General features: G+C 38.1%; 1 protein-coding gene across 5 annotated transcripts in view; it reads right to left on the reverse strand.

The window, feature by feature from the left end:
• anks1b (ankyrin repeat and sterile alpha motif domain containing 1B) overlaps positions 1 to 20,502 on the reverse strand; it is a 167,278-nt gene that overhangs the window by 86,066 nt on the left and 60,710 nt on the right. For 3 of the 5 annotated variants that reach the window (XM_055153438.1, XM_055153436.1, XM_055153439.1), the window contains exons 5-10: positions 19,933 to 20,076; positions 15,390 to 15,465; positions 14,138 to 14,239; positions 9,947 to 10,069; positions 9,251 to 9,432; positions 5,433 to 5,558 (exon numbers count right to left, since the gene is read on the reverse strand). In XM_055153438.1, coding sequence (XP_055009413.1) covers positions 5,433 to 5,558; positions 9,251 to 9,432; positions 9,947 to 10,069; positions 14,138 to 14,239; positions 15,390 to 15,465; positions 19,933 to 20,076 — 753 coding nt within the window. Of the gene's footprint in view, positions 1 to 5,432; positions 5,559 to 9,250; positions 9,433 to 9,946; positions 10,070 to 14,137; positions 14,240 to 15,389; positions 15,466 to 16,664; positions 16,850 to 19,932; positions 20,077 to 20,502 lie in introns of those variants that run through there. The other 2 variants (XM_055153441.1, XM_055153440.1) reach the window with 2 other exon arrangements.

A 20,502-nucleotide genomic window follows, 5' to 3' on the forward strand; every position in this document is an offset into this window, starting at 1 on the left:
AAAACAGAGCTGATCAATTCAAATTTTACTCATAAGTTAAAGGTGCACTATGTAACTTTTTGTTTTTGGGATAGATTAAACAGCTATATCTTACATTTATTAAATTACAGATGGTTTTACAGCTCATAAATACCTAGTAAAACTGTGGTTTGGTCTCCATGATGATAGAAAGGCTTAATACCATACTGTAAAACTCTCCACCAGAAAAGTTACACAATGCACCTTTAAGTTCAAAATGATTGTCATCTGAATTAGACAATTACCATCATATAGAGTAGTAAAATGGTATTGATTTTGTATTTTAATTTCAGTATTGTCTGCATGGAAAAAAATACTATGCCTGTATAAAATCACTGAGATGTGAAATGCCAGCAACAAACAAAACACAATTTATTTACAAGGCACAATAAAAACACATTTAAATCAAATTCTCTCTGAAAAGCATAACTAATTAAAAACTATTTAGGAAAATAGCCACACAGAAGTGTGCTAGGTCAGTCACGTCCAAGGAAGAGCTATCTCATGACACGCTCTTCCTCTTTCCATTAAACCCATAGTGTAGAGTCCCAGGCTCTTAGACAGTGCAGAGAGTCCAGGGGCCATCAGATATGAATAGAGCTATAATTTGCTGGCATTTCCTCATGGAGCCTATTTGATTGGAGTGGAACAGGGGGAGCACTGGGGAGGACAATGGATGCTCTGAGGCTGGTGGTCCACGGGTGAGAGAGGCAGTCACAGGAGGACACTACCAGGACACAGTGACCAATACAAATGCTCTGAACACAAGGAAGTGACAGCAGAGGCAGTTAGAGAAAGGTCAGTGTGATGTAAAATGCATGTCAGACCAAAAATGTTAAGAATGTTATGCTGGAGTTATAAAAGAGGATTTATAGATGTGCTGGTGTAAAAAACAATTCAATGTATTTTTGATTTTGCATATCAGTTATGTTGGTGTTGGGCTTGCAAAGTATAACATAAGAAATGTAAAGTAACTCGAGAGAGCATGTATTAGATTTCAATACTAAGGAAAAGATATCTCTGTAATCCCTCGGCCGTCTTAATTCTGCCAACCGAACAAAAGTTTTTTTGAGTGAAGACATTTCGCAGCTCATCTAAGCAGTTTCATCAGTGTCAAATTGCCTACCACACACACTGTAAACAGATAGGTGTGCTACGCAATTTAACCAGAAGATGCACTGATGAGCTGTGAAATGTCTTTACTCTAAATATTTTTGTCCAGCTGACAGAAATGCATTTTTTCTTTTGCTATAGATGCCTGATACTCAATACCGATTTCTATGCCACTTGTCTTATTCTGATTTTGATAAGGATCCTTCTAAAACTATTTAAAAAATTACTATTTTCTTTAGTGTCAATACCTGTATGTATGATATAGATTGACTTAAAATCTTGACAGCATGATTAAAACAGCTTGATTAAACTAACAGGGCACACATAACTTTAAAATAGTTGCAGTAGAGGTATACAGTGTTCTAGGCTTGCCAGGCTCAATTGGATTTCCCTCCACGCTTCACTAATCCGTCAGAAATCACTTCTCTGAGCCACCCCCGGGACAGTGACAGCACTCTCCAGAAAGTACCAGGGCTAACGCTAACTGCAGAGGCTAACATTTACCAAAGGAGGGCTTCTGCTGCTCCTCACCAAATCCCCTAGACACACAAGGACTACAGGGAGGCGCAGCAGACAGTAAAGGGTGACCAAGTGTACACATTAAGTACATGGATCTGTAAGTATGAGCAGCTACTATAGTTAATATAGTATACTATGCTATACTAAATACATAACTTTATAACATGTTACTTAACAGTGAAGTGGTTAATAATTAATTGTAGATCTTGGAAGATTGAGTATAAGTTTGATTTATTATATTATAATAGGAATCTTATGTTATCTGTCCCTTTTTCAAGACAATACTGATAGGTACTTTAAAACATTTCAATACATTGAATTTAAATCACAAACATTAATTCATTGCAAACAAATATCCACCCTTTTATGTGTAACAACTTAGTTTTCTTTTTCACACTTACTTAATGAACTGTTTTTATGCATTTCTTAAATGCCTTTATTGTTCGTGATACTTTGATTTCTTTGTGAACACTTTTCCATAATTTAACTCTTTTCATAGCAATGCTTCATTCCATAACCTTGGTTCTGAAACTGACATTTTTTTTAACATGTCTGTTCCTTTTAGATATAGTGACTTATCTGTTCTAATCTCTAATCTCAAATAGTCTTTGACAGGTAATACTAGTACATCGCACTTTATACATTACATTGAGGATACGTACTACTCTTTGAAAACACCAACATGCAAAGAGTAATTTACAAGCTTCATCTGTTCAGTTTTTAACACTTTTTTATAATAAACTAGTGCATCGCCATAGAATGAAGAAAAACAGACACAACATCAGATACTTTCTTTAAAGCCTAATGGTTTGTGATAAAAAAAAGACACATACTGCTTTTAGGCATTAACTAAAGGAATCAAGTTAATAGAACACAGCTCCCTTCATAACATTCATGTGCTTTTTTTAGTACCTCTCATTATGATGCCGTGAGTATCTTCCAGGATGCTACTAGTCCCACTGGTTTCACAGCAGCCCCAGACACACACAGTCAAACACACACCTTCCCTATGTGAGAATGAGATCTGGACTCCTGTGTTCAGCAGTGAAACAACACTGGCGCCTGTCTAGCCCGGGTACAGTCATTAGCCATGAAGCATCTCCAAAAAAAGCTCTACAAATTCCTCAAGGTAGATCTATTTCAGGTATTTGAGGGACAAACTATGCTCACATTTTCTTTCGCTGTTTGAAAAAAATAGCCTGGTTTATGTTTGTGTGTGACTGTATTTCAGTAAGGCTTACAAAGGTTTTCCACCTTTTGATGTTGTTTAACATGTTCAAGGGCCTGGGTGGGTTTGTGAAGTTAACCTGAGCCAGCACACCACCCGCTGCCCCTCCTCAACCCGCTCAAATCTTTGACTGTGAACATCAAAAAGTTCAGAGCTTTCCACTGCAGAGAGGAAAAAAGACAAGTGTCAGAATGTAATCTACAGAGAAGTGTCCCTGGTGTTGAGTGGAGGAAAAAAAGAAAAAAGGCAGAAAAATGATGAGAGGAAATCGCTGATGTTGGAGAAGTGTGACGCACCTGAGAAAACTATGAGTGAAGATCGTCACGTCGACCCACAACTAATATCATGAATAACGGTGTTGCCAGGCAACTCCAAGAGCCTCTGACTTATTCTCTTCACATTTTCTCATCGTGTTTCCTTTTTATTCTGTTAATTAGATGTCCAAGGTTTCTGTAGTTTATTTTAAAGTCAAAGTAACAGAGTGGCCTTCTCCACAACATTATGCTAGTTAGGGATGAGGCACAGGTAGGAAGGCTGTGGTTACTGACTAAAAGCTCTGTATAGTGTACATAAGTGATACATGCAAAAACAACTCAGCTTTACTTCAAACTCAATGCATCTGTATTATATTTAATTATATTCTACTGCACCGTGTACAGTATTATCATTAAGGGAGAAAAAATATAAAACAGAGAAGGTCTTCTCATTTATACTGTTAAAACCTAAGAATGTTTCAGGCCACTATGTTCCCTGTTTCAAGCACCATTTTTGGAGTGACGCTGTGCCAGTGTCTCTAGTGAGAGTGACAGTTGTAATATTAAGCAATCAATCATCTCTGAACACTAAAAAAAACTCCTGTAAAAAGTAGAAGCCGTAAAGATTCTGCAGCACTAGCCTTTTGTCATCTCATCCTCATTAGGACAGGCAGAAGACATTAACTGTTAACTCAGCACTTGCACTGTTACACATGGCAAATTAGCATGATGTGTTAACATAATTATGCAATGACCACTACTACTTCAGTTTTTCCTTTCCTGTATCCTCTCCATTCTTCCTCTGTATTCCTCAATAAACCCCATCACACACAAAACACCAACACAAACTCAGATCAGCTCTAACACACTGAATGTAAACATGAGGCGCTCTCTCTCTCTCTCTCTCTCTCTCTCTCTCTTACTGGTCCAGGTGCAACACTCCTGGGCACCGTGCCAGTCATTGAGGAAGCCTGCCAGTGCACCAAACAGGGGTCGCTTATGTTGTAAATGTCAGATGTCCCACTGTTTGAGCCAGCATGTTAACACTCTCATCTGCACAGCTTAGCCACACTTAAACCCACAGCGGTCACCAGCGCCAGGGGGAAGGTAGACCACTGTCTGTTCAGAGCCAAATTATCTTCAATCTTCACACATTATGGAGGAAGTGAGACATGACGCCTGCTAATGCCCACAGTGGGACATGACATAAGGATTTAGTGCTTTAAAGATGGCAGCGATTTTGTTACCACTTTAGAATAGCTCTCAAGTATTAGTTCAAATCATTATGTAGATTGCCAAGTGATCTTTAAAGTTTCACTCCAGCTGCTTTTTCAGAGTGACTTCAAGTGCACAGTGATTTGAAACAGTTCAGTCGGCCTGTTTGTTGCAACCAGACCTATAGAGACTAGAATGTTTTTTGGTGGTGATATTCATACTTTCATTAGCTCATATAAAGACATAAATCAAAATGTAACCTGAACATTATTAGCCAGTGGTCAAGAACCAAAGAATACTTGCATGCATCTGAATCAATTAAATTTGTAGACAGCTGATAGATGATGATTGCAAGGGTTTTTAAACCGTAGATTTCTGCTTTATTGTTGTTAACATTTGATCTGGTACTGTCTTGATTAAGGCACAAAATTGTAGAATAAATTAACCAAATTGCTCAACAAACTGAAACAGGCAATCTAATGTTGATTGCCTTCACTCTCATTCAAGTTTGACCATCTCTTCAGTCTTTGCTGCTTAATATTGTCAAAGCAATTCCATTTCAACCCAATACATAAAGCTTTTCTGAGAGGCCCTATAAGGTCAACAAAACAATAAATCACAGTATAATTTGTGTTTGTAATACAATAGCCAACTTCAGCTTGTCTCAAGTCTCAAACAAACATTTTATTCGATAAACACACATCAGTTAATGTAGGAGGCATTTCTATTCAACGATTTACTGCGTTCCCATGGTAACCAAGTATTTTCAAATATGTCATTGTGTGCAACCTGTAATTTTACTGCATTATTCACTCCAAAATGCTGATTAGCAAGTGTTACAAGTATGTTAGCATGCATGTTTTACAAAGGAACCTAACCAAAGCAGAAATAGTATATATTATAAGTTATAATGAAGTTTGAAGAGTGGGTTTCAATCACATAACCTCTGTCGTTACAGATCCCATTTTGATGACTGTTGAGCACTGGAAAGATGGATAAGTTGGCTTTTGATTATTAATGGCTATGGCAGCAGTCCTAATTTGTTACCATCCTGAAATCTACAGACAGATGAATGTGTGTAGTACCTGTGAGGAGAAGCCCAGGTTGTGGCAGCCGTTGCAGGGAGTCAGAGCTTCCCAGAATCCTGTTGGTCCACAGATCTTATCAACTTCATCCTCCTCCAGAGCTGGAGCAAGAGGTGGGGTCGGCCTCTGACAACATTTAAAAATGTGTATTAGATAGGACTGCTTAAGGTTTCAACTCATCACTAAATACAACAATAAAAACTAAGATGCACATTATGGCCCTTGCAATTGTGAAAAATACATAAATTGTGAAAGAAACTTTTACACCACCACATTGCATCACATGCTGATCCGGATACATCAGCAATAGTTTTTGGCCCATTAACCCTCTCAGACTCAAATAAATTTTTAGTATCAGGAAAAATCTGATATTTGGGGAAAATTATAATATTGGATAGTAATATACAATCCTGACTTTTTTATCCTTTGTAAAAAAAAAAAAAAAAGTATTTTGCATTTCTGGCAGGCCGTTTGCATGTAACCATTCTTGCACAGTCTGCATCGTCCACGTTTATCAGCACGGATGGGAGAAAAGGCTCCTGCGTTAAAAAAAACTCATAAAATATGGATGTGGAGTAAGTAGGTAATTGGAATTTAGGCTGTTGCAAATCTGCAACGCCTGCCTGGAGAGGGTTAATATTATATATATTTCTTCAGTAAAAGATAAAAATCTTTTTGCAGGTTGAAACATATCATTGTTGTGGCTCTCATAGAGTTAATCTGGAGAGAATAGAGGTGCAGAAAGACAATAATAACTTTAATGAACACAGTGTCCTTTCCCCGAGCGGTACAGATCCCAGGGGCAGGTGTGTGCTGCAGTCCTCAGGCAGAAGAGTCAGAGGGCACCTATGGACCACATGATACCTGCACCAATGATTCACAGGCCACTGCATACGAGTTATAAAGGCACACACGAGCATAACACACAAGGAGAACAAGGTAGAGTAGAGAGGATCTGAAGACAAACAATATTTAATGGTAGGCAGCAGGTGGCAAAATCAGACTGGCTCCATAACAAGGTAAATGATGCTTCCTAGAGGAGGAAGTTAAGTCAAATTAGACACACTGAGCTGGAATAATAATAAAGCAAAAATGTTTTCTAAGAGGACAGAGGGGTAGAGCTGAGGAGCAGCAGTCACACAAACATGGCAGCTATAATCAAAAGGTCACAAGATCTAATTTCAAACACACACACACACATACATACACACACATACACACACAAGAACAGGCACAAGACTAGACAGATATTGTATACGATTTCATTAAAAGTCAGATCCGGGGTAACTCATATCAGAAAGGACAGCATCAATTATTCATTACAGGGAAATGCATAACTGATCAATATTAGATTAGTTGTTCATAAGAAACCCTCCGAGGGGTGCATCACTATTTAAAAATGTCTTTTGCAAGAAAGAATTATTCAAGCAGAAATTCGTCAGAAGATGGCAAACTTTTGAATAGAGGAAAACAAGACTTCAGCTTTGGCCATGACCCAAAACACAACTTTTCTGATTGCTGCTTTTAGATTTTTATTTAAATAAAAATTCTTGCTGATTAGTAGGGATGGGAAAGATCTTGCACCACATGTTTACATTGGGATTGGACAAAAAAGGGTTATGTGTTGATGAGTTCCATCTCTTACATTTCCAAAAAGCAGTACTAGAATGGAAACAAAAAATAAATAGAAAAGATGAGGAATATGGAACCTGAATTGTATTAGTATTAGGAATAATGTTAAAGTCTTGTCTTGTTCAGGTGGACCCAATCTCATATCCCATTTTGTCTTTTGTAAATTGTGTCTCGTCACATCCCTACTGGTTAGTGTTACATTTATCATTTAAATGAGAGTTTAATAACTGGTCATGGAAAGTTTGTGAACAGAAGGAATGATGAACTTGCAAAGCCATCTGGCACCCAGATATAACATATAGCCTATTAATTTACTGAATAGGCTAGATATGATGCAAAGTACTGGAATAATACTAATCAATTTACACATGAAGAATAGTCTATGGTTTGTTTATGATGATATTGAGAACATGGTTTAATACTAAAATGTCCCCTGACCAGTAGCACTATAGGAAATGTAAGAAGGCTGCAGTCTGTTGTGAGCAGTGCCGTGGTCTTGTGCATGATTTATTCATGTGTGACGCTCTGAATCTCACACTAATGGCTCTGGCCACATGTACAGACAATAACCTACAGCCACATAGACACACTGGAGGTGTCAGTAATGGAATACAAATTGGCACTTCAAGTCCAGAGAGTGAGGAACACAAGATGGATAGAGATAATTATGGACTAAGTGAGCAGTGGGCTGTATTGTGCATATTCGTGTGTAAGTCTAATGCACCCACACTGTTCACAAGCTAACCTGGCTTTCATTTGAGCTGTACTACATATTACAGCAATGAAGAAGTTTATGGGATATTGATCAGTGCCTCAGCAGTCTTTACAACATATTGCCAATATCAGTGTGAAAGCGTTTGAAAAAGATCAAGAAGAATAGGTGGAGGAATAAGAAGAGACAGAGCGTAATAAGCCGGGGAGAGCCACACATGCGGACAATCTCATTTGTAAAAGCCCTGTGTGTGTGTGTGTGCGTGCGTGTGTGTACGTGTGTGTGTGTCCACTCGGGCTCAGGTGGAGCAGGTGTGATGGATGCCCTGGTGTCCTGCAGTGTATTTGACTTTCTTGACAGAGGAATTGAAAAGGCTCACAGCTCCGTGGTAGTCATGCTGAGCTGTGCGGGCTTCTGTAAAAAACTGCAGCAGGTCAGCCAATATTGGAAAAATCAGATGTTTGCCACCAACCAGAGAACACAACAATGAAGTCAAATCAGTTTCCCTCTATGTTTTTGAAGACTACTGGACTCAGAATCATAAGGCACAAAACAAGGTTAGAAATATGTTTGTGGAGTAAACAGGAGCATGACAAATATAAGTGCTATTTTTAAATTTATGAAACCACTGCAGTGTGATTTGAGTATCAGGTTTGTCATGGGCTCTGTCAGACACTGCCCTCTGTTGTCCACCGAGTCAAATCACAGGCTCTAATTCTGTACCACTCTTAGTGATCAATGACCACAAATATAAGGAGTTAGGGAACAAATGGGATTCTGCTAAAATGACAGAAATTTGTGAATGCTAAAATTGTAAATAATGACACCTCTTTATGGAAAAAAATCCATCTGCAGAAAGGAAAAGCTGATGCTACCAGACCAAGTTACAGATCAGATCTGTGGCAAGGCGAGCCCATGGTAAGAATGTATTTTTTTCATTTGATTTGATTTTTTAAATAAAACAACATCTAATTAAATAAATGTAAGATTTAAAGGTGCATTATACAGATTTTCTGGAGGAGGGTCCGCCATCTGCTTGTCTCCATGGTGATGTTATCGCTTTACCTGGGATATTCCACAGTATGGCATGACACAAATATGTCTAGCATTTATTCATTTACAGTGTTTTCATTTCTCAAAACTACCACAAATACATGCATTCTTACTGAGAGCGGGCCCACTTGTCCACAGATCAGACCTGTAACTTGGTCTAGTGAGTCCATATTGTAGAATATACCAGAAAAGTTATATAATGCACGTTTACTGTCATATTTCAGAACATTCCAGACAAAGCAATAACGTTTCAGTTGAGACAAGCAAGTAGCAAACCCCCCACCACTCAAGTTACATTATTACAAAGAATAAACTGTATATAATAATGTATTCAGAGAAGAGTGATCCTGTAATTATGGAGCAAACACAAAAGCCCGAGCTCTCCATAAAGCCCAGAAAAGATTCAGAACATGGGCCATACCTGGTTAGTTCGGGTCAGTGTACCATTGGGTCGGTCAGGGCGCTCCTCATCTGAAAATCTCCCACTGCCAAAACTGTCCATGGAGTGAGAGGAGACGGTTTGACAAAGCTCTTCAAAGGAGTAGTCTCTGCATTTTTTTATGTCATGAAGAAGTTTGGACAGCTCACTCGTCACTGCATCATCTGACAAGGATATGACCAGGGATAAGAATAGTGTGAGACAATTATAGTACATTTCACATGACAAAAATGACTGCTCTTATGACTTATAGTTTATTCACATCTCTGCACAATTATGCTTCAATATTTATATGTAATCACCCATAACATTTTGTAACTAATTATGCATGATGGTAAGATGTTTTCACTAAGTATTTGAAAAATGTGAGCTAAGAAAAATTATGACTGCAAACTCCTCCATCTCCGCAGCATTAGTCGCTTGCAGCTAACAGAGCTAATGAGTTTCTTACTTGTCAGCATAAATCCCACAGGTAATCAGGGTACCCGTGAAATGCATTGTCATTTATTTAACAGCAGCAGATCAGCCAAGTGCTAGATGCAATACTGCTTTTGTGTGACAGGGGGCCCCACCGCACTAAGTATAGGGACAATAAATCAGGATGGTGTTTAAAATACCAAAGAAGGGCTTCCCTCATGTTCCTGCAGCCATTGTGAATATGAGAAGGCATGGACTCACTTTTGTGTCTGAGAGAGGGCGAGGCACAGGGCGATGGGATGGAGTTGCGGGGAGCAGGAATGGGGCACTTTCGAATCGGTTCCTCCAAGATGGTCCGTCTGTCCACCTCCTCCATCATGTAATCTGTAGGAGCAGAGCAGTGGAGGTAAAAAAGCTGTTTAACAAGGCCAGAAAAATCAAGACGTAAATAGAAAGAGGGAGCCTGTGCTGGGCAAGGAAAGGGGGTGGAAAGACATTTCAGAGGCATTTACTGGATCAATATAATAGCACAACCCTGAGCAAGCCAAATAGATTATGCTGCATTGAATTCATTGAATTCATGCATTTTCCCAACATTACCCTCTGTTCATTAAATAGCGAGGATCAGTGCAAAAAAGGTATAAAACGTACATTTGAGGGTTAGACCTTGTCACGATTACACATTTTGATTCCATATTTTGCCAAATAAAACAGATGATAAATGAGACATGAGAAACAGAGAAGACTTAATATGAAATATAATAGGGGAACAATTTAAGGGCTGAAGTTGTAACAACTCATTATAGATACAACCTAACTACTATGTATTTCATTCCACTATTTATTTATTACAAATCATGTTTTTTAACCATATTATACATGTAGAATATTTTGGGGGTAATCCTGATTTAATGCAATTGTGTCAGTGGCATAAATTAATTTATTGCATTAAATCAGGATTACCCTCCAAAATATTCTACATAATATGGTTAAAGACATGATTTGTAATAAATAAATAAATAGTGGAAAGAAATACGTAGTAGTTAGTTTGTATCTATAATGAGTTGTTACAGCCCCAGCTCTTAGATCCTTCCCCTTGTATTATATTTTGTATTAAGTCTTGTCTTTTGCTCATGTTTCTTTTATTCAACCATGGCTGTGTAAGTCATTTTGTTTGATTGGTGGACTACTCTCCTGCCTGGTCCTGGTTCGCTCGCTGCTGCATTCTGATCCCTGCTTGGTGGGGCATTTATACACCTGGCCAATCCTGCCTCACCTTGCAGCTGCCTCCCTCTATTTAAGGAGATCGTCTGCAGTTGTTCGGGGCTGCCTTTGTGGCCAGTATGCCATTTTGTGTCGGTGTCACTTTGATTTGTACAACTACGTGCCTGACTTTCTGTGTGAGACAATAGTTTAGTTTGGTTCTGTTTTGTGTCTTTTCAGTTGTTCCCTGATTCTGTTTGTGGGTTTATGTGACTTTATTTTGAGACACTCATGATTTGGTTTTGTTTTATGCGTCCCTTAGTTTACTCACTCTTTTTTGTATAGGCCTATGTGACCCGTTTTGACACAAAACTCGTTATATAGTAATCTTTTTATTTTGTAGTTTAGGTTATTTGGTGCACATATTTTAAACCGCTTTTGTTATTTAAACTTTTACATTCCTTTTTCATTAAATTATTACTTTATTTATATCATTCCCATCTAGTTTTTTGTTGTTTCCTGGACCCTAGCAAGCTGGGTTGTAACATGAGCTATAAAAAAAAACTGTATAACTGAAATCTAATCGTAAAACGGAAAAAAAAATAAATCAGTGCGAACAAAAAGTACCCACAATAAATATTGACCCCTAATTTAACAAAGAGTACCGTCTAACATATATTGAACTATTGAACGATGTTAGTATAGTAATTACCGTGACAGACCTACGGAGGGCAGACATTTACATAACATTGGATTCAAAACTTGAGATTTATCAGCTCAGTGCACACAATTGGGAGGGAAGTCATATTGCTTACTGTAGAGATATAACAAGGAAATGTTGATGTCAAAATATGGACTTTAATAAGCTGCTTGTAATATGCAGCACTTTGATTTTGCCTCCTATAGATGGATGGCATCTATTGAGTACAATTAATCATCTGCTTATTTCCACGTCATCTGTTTGTGAGTCAGTGATGAGGTAGACCCTGGAAATGCTCATTTAGAAGCAGGGCAAAATGAGAATTGCACGCACAACCATTTACCTCACAGCTACAATGTTAAATCTGCACAAAAATACAGAAACTACAGTTTGATATTTCTAGTTATATAGTATAAAATAGTAATTAAACCTGAATCATGAGATATTTGCTACTTCCTTATCTACATGCTCAAACCCAGAGAGAAACATCTTAACAGTAATGCTTAAAGTAAGTAACAATGGGTTGTTAAATCAAGATATACCTGGTAATTATACCAGCCGACCCACGCGCCAAGTGTCATACTGTGGCCCTAAATACTCCACAGCTCCATAACCAGTTGCTCGTGCGGACTACAGAGAGGGCCAGTAATGAATGTGCACAGTGTAAATCAAATGAGAATGAATGCATAATGAGCCCTCAGCTGCAGCACTGAGTAAATGACAGGTCTTTGCTCTTTGTGCCGAGTGTCCTTTCCCATTTCCCCAAACGGAAATGGCACACAGCTGATCTTTTCACCAGTCACAGCTGTGCCCTATTCTCCCACTCTCTCTCAAGCTTACAGTGTAAATATGCCCTCTGTCAGGCCAAATCAGTCCAAACTTTATTATGCTTCAGAGAAAATGACACAATGACGGACATTATTGATTTAATATATCGCATGTGATATATTTACAGTGATAAAACATACACTACAGGGTTATGCTGAAAGAATTGTATGCCCTTTGTGTTGTTGGGTGCATATCACATTAAAACATGCAATCAATGGCTATAATGATTCAAAGAGTAAAACTGAAGTTATGAATGTACAGATTTTTAGTGTGCTAAAGTGACATCAACTTATTTAAAGGCACTGTGTATAACTGAGGGTCCGCCACCTGCTTGTCTCCGTGGAGATGAGCCTAGAATGCTCCACAGTATGGCTATAAATTTACATTTAAATAACACCTGCAGTTAAACAAATGCAAAACAGATTAGTTTAATACCATACTGTGGAAAAAAAAAAAAAAATATATATATATATATATAGTATTAACATCTCCATGGAGACAAAAAAGGTTTGGTACCCTCTCCAGAAAAGATTGCACACTGCCCTTTAAGTATAAAACATGTATTTTCTGAAAATAATATGCTACAAAAACATACTTTGTCCAGGCCAAGAAAAATAAGCCTATTTTTAACTGTGATCTTTTGCTCTTTGAGGAAGTGAACAGTGGGAAACTACTCCAATCTCCAATTACTACATTCCCATTGCTTTTTCTGGGGTTTAAGCCGAGCCTCATGTGAGTTATTTTCAGGATGTGGCCAATTTGTTGCATTCCCAGTTTCTTCTTTGCATTTCTGCCCAATTTGTAGCCTGGACCTTTTAATCTTCCATCATACACATACGCTGCTTACTTTTGTCTGTCACCTGTATTTTAAACCACTGCTAACTATGTGTTTCATAATAGAGGCATGTCCATTCAGCCACAGATTACAGCATGTATTGTGCGCCTTGTAATCACGCGATGACAACTCGGGCTCTAACAGGGGTAATCTGGATAATCTGTGGGTTTGGGGAAGCGCTGCCACTAACAGTCAGTGGTTACAAAAGAGCCAAGAGATATGGTGGCTAAACTGCAGAGAAATACTTAGCTCCCAAAATTATGAAAGATATCTACTGTGGGTCTGTGTCTTGTTATACTATTTTCTTTAATGAGTCCCTTAGAAAATAGCAAACTGGTGGTAGCAAGCTGACTGACACTAAACAACTTGTAAATACCATGCACAAAATATCTAATTACCAAACAACAATGCTTTGATTAAGAAGTTGTATTAATGCAATTAATGTCCAAATGCCAACACTTTTTAATAACTTAATAGCAGCTTCTAAGGCTGTGGTCAACTAAAGAAATTAATGGTGGTCTAAATGCCACGCTCACAGATTAATGGACTAAAAGGGGGTGTGGTGTGGCACTGACAAAAGTTCTCAAATTAATAGCGTTTTGTGCAATAATAACTATGTAAACAGAGAAATAAGTAGCCAGCATCTTCTTAAATGAAAAGGTACAATCAATTGTCCTGTCACTCATAAACTCTAACTCACTCCATGCTTTCTCTTTTCTGCTGCAGTGCAAATATCCTTGTGATTCTTATAAAATTATTAATCAACACCATTGACCAATGAATCACTTACAAAAACAAATAATCCCAAATGCAAGAAAGGACTTCTCTGTGTGTCTATCCCAAGACTTGAGAATGGGTTTATGCAAATCAGCCCTGTGTGCGTTACCTTGTATAAGAGCTGTGATCTGTTGGGACTTGGCTGCAGGGTGGTCTCTGAGCAGCTCCAGAGCGGTCCTCCCGTGGCAGTCTCTCAGATGGGTGTCTATCCCTGAAACACACAAAAACACAACATTATTTCACATGAAAATTGACTGTAAAGGTTGGAAATAATTACATTTGTCTCTTAGGGAATGCAGTGATTCCTTGAGCTTATTGAACACAAATGAAGCAGAGTGAAGGTCAATCCCCAGAGGCTTTTCAGTGTTGTAGTTTCTCATAAGAGTATTAACATAAAAACAATGACAAGTCTGAGGAGATTGCAAAACACTATTTCCATTCATACAACGCAAAAGAAGAAAACTGGAAAAAAAGAGAGCTTACATTATAAAATGCTTGATTACTGACCAGTTAAAAAGAAAACAGCTTTTGCTACAGTTCATCTGACTTCAATATCCATTAAGTAAGTTTACATTCAACACTCAAAACTGCCAACAACACTTTGATTTTCATATAGTGCAGCAGTTTTGGTTTAGTGATGTCAAAGTTCAGTGCAGAGGCCAAGGCAGCCCTGGCTCTGTCCAGGATGTGGGCCAAAGACAAGCTGTCACTCACGGGAAGTGCTTCAGGAAACAGGAACAGCTAAAGGGAAGAGGGAGGGAACTGGCAGCTGCATAAAGGATACAGTATCATGGATCACATTTGACCATCCTAAAAAAAGCCAATTAACAGTACCGGCTTTAACATGCATTCTGATTAAGTATGATACTTTTATGCAGGTGTGATTATCTTGCGAACAATAATCCCAGGCATGTTTTAAATGTGCCAAATGTCTCAGTGGAGGTTCAAGTCTAGCACAAAATGTGAATCAACCACAAAAGTGCAGACATATTACAATACCCTTGTTTGGGAGCTTACACTAGAGATTTCTGCCTCTTATTAAGATAATGGAAATTATAGACAATACTGCAAAATATTCTAATTTTACATTAATGAAATAAAATAAATAATATTGCAATTGTGATTATCCATTATTATTCATTTTCATATAAACATCATTTGGCTCTCAATAAGAAGATGTACACAAAAATCATTCATTAAGGTTGTAACAGTTGATGTACGATGTGTAGTGTGGCAGTGCCCTGTTGTAGTTGAGACAAAACTTTTGGAGCAGCTGACTCCATGTTAAAGTGTGGACACAGATAAATACAAACATGCTTCATCACTGTTTGGGCTGTGGTCTGAGTCATTTATAGACCCACCTGAGTCAAGCAGAAGCCGAACTACATCCATCTTCCCGAACAGAGCTGCCTCGTGGAGGGCACTGCCATTCTCCGTCTGAAACACACAACCAGGCCCCATGTTACAATGACATTAACAAAAAAAAAAAAAAAAAACAGACCAAAATAGAAACTGGAAAGGAAACTAACTATTAAATAAAATATGGAAAACATTTCAATGAAATATTGAGAAGGCTCAGATAACAGGCAGCCAAACTTATTTCACATCATTACACAGACAGATGGAAACTAGGTGGACACATCTTTGTATGTTACTTCTGCAGGCTGCACTGCACCAGCCACCAGTGCTTCTAATAGGGAAACATGATATGATGCAACATGCAGAAACTATAGGAGAGGGCTGTTAAGAGCATCATCTTGACTCAGCTTTGATAAGAAATTCAATATTGTAGCCCCACTAGTGTTGACACAACACTTAAACTGTACTTTTCTGGTTAGGGGTCTTCAGTTTTCTTATAGCCATTGTTTTGTCTGAAATGTTAAAAGGTGTAAAAAAAAAACCCTCTACAGATGTGACCTCCCTCCATGAGCCCAGAAACATTACATAGTATGTCTTTAAAGTGCTCGGTTCAAACTTGATTTTGATACGAATGAAGACTCAATACTTAAAATTAAATTACAAAATAATAAAGATGACCAGATTTCAGCACAAAATAATTGCAGATTGTTTAATATTACCATTTGAACATACAACTCAGATAAAAATCAATGCCATTCTAAAACTATTCAGAAAAGGTTTTTCCAGTATTGATACTAGTAAATCTGAATGAACACAACTAATATAAAATCAAAATAATTCAGGCTACCAGCATTTTCAGAACTGAATACTAATGGGGTTTACAGAGAAGCAAAGTCAGGAACACGTTCAAAACAAAATACTACAACTGTAGCACTAATTTTCAGAAGTGCTCAAAATGATGCACATAAACAGGAAGCTGAAACTCATACATAAATGTTGACACTAAAGAAAGATGAGTGTCCTTTACGCTGAGTTGAATGTAAATGCATCCATTAGCTCACAGAATACATTAGCCTACATGTCTGGTACAGCAAGGACACTGGCACATGTTGCAACCTTCACAACTGGCTTCCGGACAGAATGGATAAAACTGGACTGAACCAAATCACTGAGCCTTATTTTATAATGAACCAGTCATAGAAAATGACACAAATGACAATAATGTCTAAGAATACGGTATGTAAGGCCAATACATAGTAGAAAAATGTTGAACTTACTCTATGGTAACAGGGCAGGGCAGGTATTGCTGCACAGACTGTCAGTTAGTCAAAAGAAGGTATTTCCAGTTTGCAAAGATATAGAAGTATGGCAGAAGCAAACACACAACTGGACTGAAGACAATATTCCAGCCATTATTCTCAAATCTCACTCGTGCTCTCTTGACCTGTGCATGCCCCTTCCTGTCTTGTTTCCCGTCGTGATTAAACAATGATGTCATTAGGAAATGAGGAAGTTGATCATCATTACAAGAGTCTCCGGGAATTGAAAGAAGGTTGACTTTCAGTTTTAGAATATATCACACACATAGAAAATGTCAATATGTGTTTGTATTTACAATAAAGCTGGCCTTAGCGCAGGTTTCTCTGCGCTGTCTTTTCTCCTCATCATTAAAGAGGCAGTCATAGGAGTAAACAAGGTGAGTGACATGGATAAATTATTCATTCACATTCAGAAAGCGTTGCGGCTTGACTCCAATTACTGACCTGCTCTCTCACTCTTCCTCACTCTTCCTCACACACTCTCCACTTGTGAGTATTTGCCACTCTGCCATCTGTCAGCCAGTGGGCCTCTACACTGTCCACTCCTCGCACTGAAGGCATGGACAGTGGAGCAAGCACGCTGTTAACATACTGCATCGCTGACCACAATTCCCATTACAAGCTGCAAGTCCAGCAGCTTTGAGTGGTCAACCAGCTGACGCTTGAGGGTTTCATGCAGGAGAACAGGCGAAATTTCCTGTTATCAGCTGGCTCCAGAGCGGTTGACTGTTAATGCTAAAACTTGTTTTAGCCCTATCCGAGTAAAAATATAAATACATTATGATTCAGATAAATAGATTACAGTAACTACATTGCAGTGGTTCTTGTTCTTCAACTGTATTGCCGTCCTTGCGATATGAGGTATGGGGAAACTCAAAGGCACCAATGCACCAATAAAACAGATCTGTTTTAATGTATTACGAATATATCATGTTTAAGCCTATATATTTGGAACAAAATACAAATAGATAATTATAAATCACCTATAAAAAATTGGCTGTAAAGATCTAACATTAAATAAGGGATGAGATTATTATGTCCCTTAGTTAAGAACCGCCGAACATTGGTATAGGATGAAACTATTTTCATGTTATAAAACGTTACTGCTACTGAGTTCTTTTATTTTTACATTTCTGTGGGGTGTAAATTAAAGACCTTTTGACCACTGGTAATCAGCAGTGACAGAGGAATGAGACATGAGCTGCAGCCAGAGCAGTGTCTTCACTCAACGCATGGAGCCTGAGGCCAGATACAGGCCTCTACATCATACACATGCACATATGTGAAGTTCACATTCACACACAACACACAAACACACACACAAACATACACAAACATACACAGCCCACAGAAGGGGGCATTGCCAAACCTTAAAGCCAATGACTCATGAATCTCTTCTCAGAGCCTTGTGGTGATGTCCAACGGGTCAAGTTTATATGTCAACTACAGCACATGCAAAGCTCTTATCTGACGCTACATGTTTACAATAGATTTAAGCCCTGTAGCCAATAGCATACTGCACATACTCATGGCAGATGTATTTGTTACTTTTCATGCCGAGCACCAGTTTGCCTGTCAGCATAAGGAATAATGGAGCAGCTGGTGCACATTATGTTATGATTAAAATATTAACTTAATATATTAAAAGAAAATGTCAATGACAGCAGCAACTGGTGGTGTTAAACAGGCCTGCCTGTGTAATTGTACTTCATGTTTTGGTTTCAATATTATCACTATCGTCTATTTGGTTCAGCAATATTTCACACTTCAAAATTTGTTATAGTGACAAAGCAACATTAGCAGTTATTAGGAAATTTTTACTCACTTTCCTCATGTGAGCACCAACTTGCAGAATGTGTTTTTTTGTTTTGATGTTGGGTGAGGAACAAGATAAAGTGATCCTTTAATGCGTCACTGTGCTAATAATATTAACATAGTCACAGCTGCAATAGCTGATTACAGTGATATGAGAACAATATCAGAGTTTTTATCAGGCTGACTAAAATTCTATAGGTCAAAGTGCGAAGGTTTGGAAGATATCTTTTCTTCATGTTTTCATCAACAGAAGGAAGCCAAAACCACACTCTCAAACACAGTCCACAAGAGCCAGGCATGTTTCCAATATATGAGCATAGAGGCCTATTGGGAATTGCACCCATGGGTCCAATGCCCTGGGTTACATTCACTTTATTTTGTATACTGGGAATTAAAAAGATCTACTACATCAACCACCTTTGAAGGCATACATACATACATGCACATGTATATATGTGTAAGTAGTTGGCAAAGTAATTATTCAGATGGTCAGTGCAATCAAATATTGTTAGTATTAGCAAAGTCTTTTGCTATTATTTATGCTAATAGTGCTACTTCTGTGCCAAATGTCTTGGTGCACACTGCCGTCTCTGGAGGAGAGAAACAAAAGCAGTAGACCATACCAGTTTCTAACAAAGCTTTGCAAGAATAAACCACCTAGAAATACCCCAGACTCTGGTATTTTTTCTGTCCAGACAAAAACAAAATACCGACACAAATTTCAGGGACAGCGGCTCTAAAACACAACATAAGAACCGTTAAGTAACAGATCAATCAATCTTTCTCCTCTTAAACTTCCTACTCAGAATAATCAAAACAAACTTCTAAATTCCCTTTTATTGAAGCAAAGATAGTTTTTTTTAAATATTCACAATGTGCCAAGATGAAAGGGAACAAGATATAGTAGTAGATGCATGAGAAATATATCTCTTAAGTCTTCCTCCTCAAAGAAATAAGATTTAACATTTTGTGCAGATCTTTTCCATGTGGTTCTTTTGAATTGAGAGAGGTCTACAGCCAATCCTCTGTCAGTAAAAGCGTTTGGTTTGGAGCAGAGTTCAGACTTTGGAGGAAGATTAATACTACTATTGGATAAATGTGAGTTTAATGTCAAACTGTGGAACTTTCAAGGCATTCTCTCCATGGAGACAAGTAGGTAGTGGGCCCCACAGTAAAGTTAGTGCAGCTTTTTTTTTTCAAATGGGACAGATAAATCAAAGCTTCTTTCTATTTCTTGGACATTTTGTGAGATGTAATGCTATTCTCCTCTTGTGTACTCTGATATTATTTTGATATGAAGGGACAGAGACAGAGAAAACACAGTGCCTGGGGCTGCTCTGTCTGCGCAGCACACTCATAAATCTCCCTTTAGTCCCCAATAGAGGGCGATCAAAGTCGAGTTTCCTCTCACCACACAGTTGACATCCATGCCAGCATCGAGCAGCGTCTGCACGGTGCTGTGGTGTCCGTTACGTGCCGCCAAGTGCAGAGGGGTGTGGCGGCGCGTGTGGCTGGTCATCAGGTTGGGGTGGGCATTCACCAGCATGCGGACCACCTGCCCATGAACAAAACGACAGAGATATTAGAGATAAAAAGATCATGTTTACTAAACTAGTTAGTTAAGCAGGTAAGTTAGGTTTGTGGGTGAGGTTTTATTTTTTATGTTAAAGTCAGTCAGTACGCACATGGCTGTCAGTACTATGACACTAAAACTAATATCGAAAGTAGATACTCATACACTATTAATACACATTGTATTAAAGAAACTACTACTATTTTGTGTAAATTATATTTGATTATTACATAAAAACACTGTATTGTGCCTTTTCCTTAGAAAGTTTAGTAGAAAGAGTGTAGTATTGTCTAAATCTTGAAAATTGGGCTCATTAAATACAGACAAAAATTACAACTGTGAAATCAAATAAATACCGATTAGTGGTGAAATATTCTAAACTGTACAAAAAAAAAATCTTCCATTGCA

This window comes from Boleophthalmus pectinirostris, unplaced genomic scaffold (genome assembly GCF_026225935.1).
Source record: "Boleophthalmus pectinirostris isolate CB_2022bp ecotype Guang Dong unplaced genomic scaffold, ASM2622593v1 HiC_scaffold_18, whole genome shotgun sequence".
Classification (NCBI taxonomy): Eukaryota; Metazoa; Chordata; class Actinopteri; order Gobiiformes; family Gobiidae; genus Boleophthalmus; species Boleophthalmus pectinirostris.